Source organism: Opisthocomus hoazin, chromosome 9 (assembly GCF_030867145.1).
Source record: "Opisthocomus hoazin isolate bOpiHoa1 chromosome 9, bOpiHoa1.hap1, whole genome shotgun sequence".
Lineage (NCBI taxonomy): Eukaryota > Metazoa > Chordata > Aves > Opisthocomiformes > Opisthocomidae > Opisthocomus > Opisthocomus hoazin.
In genome coordinates this window covers 28,422,515-28,429,957 of record NC_134422.1, presented here as the reverse complement: position 1 = coordinate 28,429,957, position 7,443 = coordinate 28,422,515, and the positions used below count along the sequence as shown (strand labels likewise).

The 7,443-nt window shown below is 44.5% G+C and overlaps 1 protein-coding gene across 1 annotated transcript in view; it reads right to left on the bottom strand.

The window, feature by feature from the left end:
• Positions 1-159: 159 nt before the first annotated feature.
• PPP1R1C (protein phosphatase 1 regulatory inhibitor subunit 1C) overlaps positions 160-7,443 on the bottom strand; it is a 63,518-nt gene continuing 56,234 nt past the window's right edge. Inside the window, 1 exon segment of the mRNA XM_009945608.2 lies at positions 160-277. Coding sequence (XP_009943910.2) covers positions 189-277 — 89 coding nt within the window. The 3' untranslated portion in view covers positions 160-188.

Here is a 7,443-nt window from a genome sequence, read left to right as displayed (position 1 = left end):
GGGCTCACAGAACAAATTTGCAGGTGGCTGTAAAACCCAGCCAAGGGGGCTCCCCAGGGAGCCCCAGCGCTGTTGGCACGCCGGGCGCTGCGGTGCAGGGACACAAGCAGTGGCGAATGGTCTGACGCACGCACGGCTGCGTGGTTCCATGACTCTCCGTGATGGGGCTCCAGGCAGCTCCATGCTGTTTAATGGCCCCACTCCTCTTCCCTTTCACTAACTCCCTCTTCTTCCTCTGGAAACACTGAATCACTCTGACTCTTCAGATGCTTAATCCCTGAAAATACAGAAGTCATGGCTAAAATTGTGTTAGCTCACATCAGACATTTATTTTGCTGATGGAAGAAACAAACAAAAAAACAAACTAATGGCAAGTTAAACACCCAAACTGACTCCCTTTTTCACAAACCTCTTAGTTCAAACAGTACTATATATTTCCAACTGAAATATTCTCTTCCTTGAACATAGGCACTTAGGAAATTTATCATATTTTATTGAAAAAGCTGTTGAAAGACACTTTGTAGGACAGAACAGTATTTACTTCTCTTTTTTGCCTGGTAATCCTTGGTCAGATTAGTATCACCCATCTCAAATCAGTTAAAACTTTTCAAGGCTCAGACAGTAGACATGAGAATTATTCTACCAGAATCTCAACTTCAGCTCTTCCCAAGACTGATCTGCTGAAGGTCCTTGCTCACACGGACCCAGCGCCCCATGGTCACAGCTTCCCATGTGAGCTGGAGGTGTTCTCCAGTGTGTGTCCCCGTACTCTGTACATGACCTACAGAGCAGAGAGAGCATCTTGCCCAACAGAGAGGGGACGGTTGGAGCCAAAGCGGTGACAAAGTTGCATCATTTCTCACATGGAGCCCACGTGGGGCTGGATGAAAAAGGTAAATGCCTGTTGTGGGGTATTTGGAAGTTTGAGGAAAGTTGTGAAGGTCCTGGTGCCAACTGGTTTCAGCCAGCAAGTGAAGTAGGCTCTATGGAAATATATGAAATCGCAAGGTTATTCCCTGTCCCATGTTCAGCACAAGCAAGCAGCCCACAGTGAATGGGCCTGCCCCGTCTTCTCAGCTCTGCCTTGGTGTGATAGAAGAATGCAAGCTGAAAAAGGAGGTAAAATCAAGCTAAAAGGATGGCAGAGAGGGGAGACCAGAGGTGAACAGCTGTTATTTTCAAAAAATTGAAACAGCAAATGCACAAGATTAGTTTCTGGGTCCCCTAGTTTGTGAGAAAAACAGTTGAAGTGGGGACATAACTGTTAGTCAAAAATGCATGATTTCAACAAAACATAAGCCTGAATTAGGTTTTCTGGTGTCATTACTGGCATAACATGGAAACATTTTTGGTTTCATTACAGTTCATACATAGTTCAAGTCACCATTTCTAATTGTCAGAAAAAAAGGTTCCTCTGTTTGTTGAGGAGAAATTGCACCCCGACCACTTCAGGTAACCACCGCTGGATCATCAAACACCCCACTGTCATAGCACTTGCAGAGGCACATTTTTCAAAAAGGAGTGCACCCTTAAGGCATACACAGCAAGGTCCAGATTATCTCAAATTGTGAGTAAGAGGAATTGATGATGTTCAAGAGTTGTGGCCCCAGCATCAGTTAACCTGGAGGCTGCTACACTTCACTGTTTATGACCACACCACTCCAAAATATGGAATGGTTTTCTCCAAATACATCACTTCAGAAAAGTTTCAACATATATTGTTCCAGTTCAACAAAGCTGCAAACAGCTGAAAACAGGATCTTATAATGTGTCGTACAACAGTAGTGCAGCCAGCTCCACTTCCAACAGGAGCCCATCACTGCTCTGTGCTGGGCTCTGGGCTCCTCTCTCCTTTATTTCCACACAAACAATAGTACTTCGCTCCCTGGGAGACGTTCAGATGTAAACCAAGCAAATGAATTAATGCTCCCAGGCCACAGTACTTGTAAGTGTGCCCTGCAATAATCAAACCATTTGCAATTAAGTAGATTTGATAAATGAAGAAACACTTAAGGAGCTCAGCTACCACCAGGCCGGCCTCTTTAACAACCCCCTTTAGTAAGACAAATACTTTACATACGATTCCATCTAACTACATGTTAATGGACATTTATTTCAAAATGATGTTGCGTTGGTGGGGCAAATTTGTCTCCTGTCATTTACCCCTGGACTTACTACAGAGCCATTTCTTGCACATTCACACTAACATGTAACAGCCACTATTCAGTACTGCAGACAGGAATTGCCAGGAGCCAGAAAGCATCATTTTTAGGGAGTATTTCAAATACGAAAAAGGGAAAGTTATGGACAGAAAAGAAGGCATGTGATACACAGTTAGCATGGTGAAGCTTCATGGGGTGGTATTTTTGGTAGGAATGAAGACTTTTAGCTATGTGGTTTAATTATTCAATGTGAAAATTACAGGAAACGGAGAGAAATTTCATCAATGAGTGTTACCCATTGATTTTCATGTAGCGGGCAGCTATCAATCTTATTTAGTGATTTTCTATAACCTCTGTTCTACAGCCTGCCTTCACCTCTGCCAGTCATTTGACACCACAGTGTCATGTGGAAGTAAAGACTCACAGGGTTTCCTGCGCTGACCAAGAAGTGCACAAGACTCAATGTCATTATTCATAAGCCTCAGGATGTTCTGACAGCATCAGGTTGTCAGAATTAACTTCTCCGATGTGTGGCATTATGATGTAAGATGCTCAGCTACACAATGAAGTAAGTTAGCACGAATCGTTGTGCAGGTAATGAAATCGCTGTCAGTAATACATGAACATGCGTGACGGAAAAGGCTGATGGCTTTCCTGAAAAGACACATTTCATGCACAAAGCGTCAGACTTTTACAGTGAAAAAAAAAGTCTGGGGGAACAAAAACACTTAGTTGAATGATTGCAATCATAATCTTAGATTTAAAGCGTGTCTAGCCACATAACATTGCAGTAACCTGCAGCGGCTGCCAAGGGTGGTCAGGAGGCTTCGGAGCTGGGCATGCCCAGGGGCACGCTGGCATGTTTATCCACAGCCTTTGCTTGGCTGAAACAATTCGAAAGGGGAGGCCATTGCAGAGGCTCTCGACTGTCACTCCAGCAGGGTCCTTGAAGCTGTGTGCCCTGCCCTTTGTCAGTACGAAACAAGAGGATAAGCTCTATCCACAGAGATATTTTTTTCTAAGTTGGATCGATTCATATCCAGTATCCTTGTTTAGCAATATCTAAGCTGTTTCCTGAAAGGTTACATTCTGGCTAGAGACTGAGTGGAAACTTACTACTCAGGTCACCCCAACCGTTTTTACAACTGCTACTATGGTAACATTAATTTATTAGAAAGGATATTTCCTTCTCATCTTTCCAATCTTCATACACCAGTAACACACTTCATGCCCTCAGTTTTCTCAAATAGTAATCAAGAGGCACCGGAATTGGGTTTGTTTCTATTCATTGATTAAGCACAGTAGTAAAGATGAGCAACAAATACAGACTCTAAGATTTTACTCGTAGAAAAAAAAACAACAAAGCCAGGAAATTTGGGTGGGCTACATGGGGGATATTTTAGAAAATACTGTTTGTACATACAGATCCAAGTTAGAAATCTCAAGTTACTGGTTCCATGTAAACTACATAAGCTTCATAATGTGAGTTGCAAATAAGGAGGACTGCAAATGCTGATCCGCAGAGTCACCCTGTCCCATCACTGTCCCTTATTCCAGGCAGTGGGTAACTGAATTCGGAGGCACACTCCCCCTCCTGTGGCACTGTGCCTGCCCCATCCTGGTGCCATTCCATTTTCTCTCTCCCTGCCCCGCTCTCCCCTTGGGTGCAGCAGTGGCTCACGGGGTCCGAGCTGCCCAGCTGACCCCACCAGTCCCCACTGGTCCCCAGTCTCCAGGTGCCCGACCCGGCTGCCACTCCCCAACGTCGCGCCCCGACTGGGACTCTGCTCTTCACCTGGGAGCTCTGAGCACAAGCCCCTTCCAACTCGAAGGCTGCCCCTTCTCACCACTGCCTGGCAACTATTCCATGCCCACGGCACCTTCAAACTCACTCTCGCTCTGCCTTGAATCGCAGCCTGTCTGAACACTGCCTCTTGGCCTCTCCTTCCCTTCCCCCCCCACCCCTTATATGCTTCTAAAGCCAGCAGGACAAGAATTGTTTTTCCTCAAAGGGCTCATATTTCACTGCAGGTAATTTAATCCAATTAATGCTGATGGAGAAACCCTTTATGCCAAGTCAGATTCAGCGGCCATGCACTAATACACTTTGAACTCGTAATTCTTTTTAGATGAAGTCACTGCCTCAAAACATATTTCTAGATTACTTATAATTTAGGAGTGCAAATGGGACAACTTTCTGGCATTTTTGCAGTCACATAAGAACATTTATGCTGTTTAATCAACAGCTGTATTTTTGCTTCTCTCCATCTGACCAAAGCACCAGATCAGAAGGTTAAGCAGTGTCACAAGATATGAAATAACGAAGTGTTCCTGAATTACATATCTCCTGGGGAAAAAAAAAAAATGATTCGAGTAATTAAGGCAGTTCCCCATCTCAAGTAATTAAGGCAGCTCCCCATCCTATTTAACACTTCTTCCTTCACCCCGCTTCACTGCCCAAGGAACGGTGTTGACATTTACCAAACCCAGGATTGAAGTCTGGTTGGCAATTTGAATTCCCTGAAGTTTGAAGGGTTATTTAGTTTTATGATTTGGAGCTGATCTTCTCTCTATCAAAAACACATTTCCAGGTTTTCAGAAAGCAGTGAAAGGCAAAGTTGAGCCACAGACAAAACAGCCTGATTTTCAGAGTTTCAGAACTCAAATCACTTTGAAATTATCAAGAAAACAAACCTGGCCAAAGAGGATAACAGCCAAATTAAAATGTCTACTCTATGCCAATCCTAAATGAAGTATGTTCTGGTCCCCGCAGCAAAAATGAGAATATCCAAACAAAAATAATGTATTCATGCCACTAAAAAGGAAAAAAAATCTTTTCTTTTTTATGGAACATTTTGTTTTGAATTTGTCTGTCAAATATGTTTTGACTGCTCTGAAACTCCTTCCTCATTTTTTTTTTTTTCCCTCAACTGAAATGAATTTTTGACTTAAAAAAAACAACAGAAAAAGCCCCCCAAAGATGTAATGAAAACCAGCATCCACCACAAGTCTTTGGCTAAGTTGGATGCAGTGGGAGGCAGTTATGAAGGTGACAGAGCCCAGAAGAGCTGGCAGGTCTTCAGGAGCAGCCTCCGCCGAGCACACAAGTGGCCCATACTGCTACAGGAGAACAAATAGCTGTATCAGAAGACCATCCTGGCTAAGTAGAGAACCCCAGGACTGAGGTCCAATGTAAAAAAACATGATGCGTACAGTGGGTGAAAGAGAAGGCAGGGTAAAAATAAGGAATACAGAAAAAATACAGGCCCAAAAGATAAGGATGATGCTAGGAAAGTTCAAGCTTAGCTTGATTGGAAACTAGCAAAGGGTGTCAGGGGCTACAGGAAGAGTTTCTTCCCCTACCTTCACGGTAAAAGAAAAATAAAGCAAATGTGGGCCTGTAGCTGAGCGACGTGAGTGTTCTAGACATAGACAAGATCGAGGTGCTCAATATCTTCTTTGCCTTGGTCTGGACTGAGAAGGTCTACCAAGCCTTTATGTCTGCAGACAAGGTCCAAGGAGCAGAGGAAGGGTTAAGTCAGCAATCGCTTGAGAAATCCTGACACGAAGAAGTCCATGGGGCTGGCGGGCTGCACACAAGTGTGCAGAAGCACCAGCTGGTGTCAGTATGAGGCCATTCTCTATCATTTTTGAAGGGTTGTGGAAACCAAGAGAGGTCCTCAATTACTTACCATGCAATAGGCTGTGCCTGTGATACTGTTTGCTCCCCCTGTACAAGAAGATGTTGATAGACTTGTTCAAATCCAGTGGAGGCCACCAAGGTAGTCAGGAGACTGAAGTGCATGACCTGTGAGGAGAGGCTGATGTACCTGGGCTTCCTCAGCCAAGAGAAGGGGCAACTTTGGGGCACCTAACAGCAGCCTGCCTGTGCCTATGGGGAGGTTACCTGGAAGACGGAGATGTCTGGTCATGAGTTGGAAGAGAGTATATTCTGACTGGATATAAGGAGGAAATTATTTGACTGAGTATATTTAAGCACTAGTGTGGTTTCCTAGAGAACCTGTGCAGTGTCTTTTCTAGGAGGTTTTCAGTGCTGGACTAGACAAAGCCTTGAGCAATATGGTTAAATCTGGTGCTGATTCTGCTTTGTGCATCAGGTTGGACTACTTGCTTTCCCAAGGTACCTTACAACCTAAATGACTATATGATTTTATGAAGTCAAAACTCAGTAATCCATCTTATAGCTTATAAAAGTATATTGACATTAACTGTGTGACCGAAGGCTACATTTTCACCCAGATGGGAGCTTCACATGCCTCCTTTCCCTGGAGCAGAGATGAAACATCTAATTGAACAACTGAGACTGATCTCAGGAATAAGGTTTGTTTTCACTCCTTAAAACCACAGGGCCAGACTAAATCAACATTTCAGTACCAATTTTGGGAAACGTACAAACTCATAATTAGGTTTTGTGGCCCATTGTGATCTATATGCACATATATACGAGCTATATATGTTTGTATTTGTTCGCAAATATAAAGGATGAAAATAATGGGACTAAGGTGTTGTATCGGACCAAGCATTTCCAAAATCAGGGAACATGGAGCATCTCTTGCACGTGACAGGTATACCTACAGGCAAAACTGCACGTAGAAATCACGTCCCAGTTGTAGTGCAGTGCATACAAATGCCAAAGAAAACAATTCTGTTTCCCGAGAGGGAGGCATAGGAGCGGGCTGTCCTGCGAAGCAAGTCCCAGCGCACCTACTGCCTGCTGCCGAAATGATCTGTCCTCTCGCTGGGGCTTCAGGAGCGGATCATTTGTCTCAGTCACCCTCTACTAGTGCATGGTACCTGAGGACTGCTAAAGGCGGCTGACTAGCACTGTAGTTAAAAGAATATGCTCAAATATATGAATAAAAATAAAGCCTATGTGCTACTTTTACAAAAGAGATTGCTTTCTTACCCAGCTAGGCATCTGCACAACAGAAGTAATGCAGGCTCTCAACACTTCACAAGATTATTTTGCCAGACATTTCCAGAAGCGTTGGGTGCTCCACGTGAGGAAACGTGCTCCCTTCTCCCTGCAGCAGCCCCTGCGGTGCAGCGCTCCCGGGCACCCTGCCCAGCCCAGGGCACAGTTCCCTGCTCCAGGGAGCTCCTCCACTGCAAAAAGCGTGAAATGCTTCCAGCTGTTGCCACCTCCGGCAGAAGCCGAGGACCGTCAGAGCCTGTCGGCGCAGCTGCCTGGCAGAAACCTCCTTCTGCAGGATCTGAGCAGTTATTGAACACTTTGCCTCTCTGTGACTTCCATCAGCTC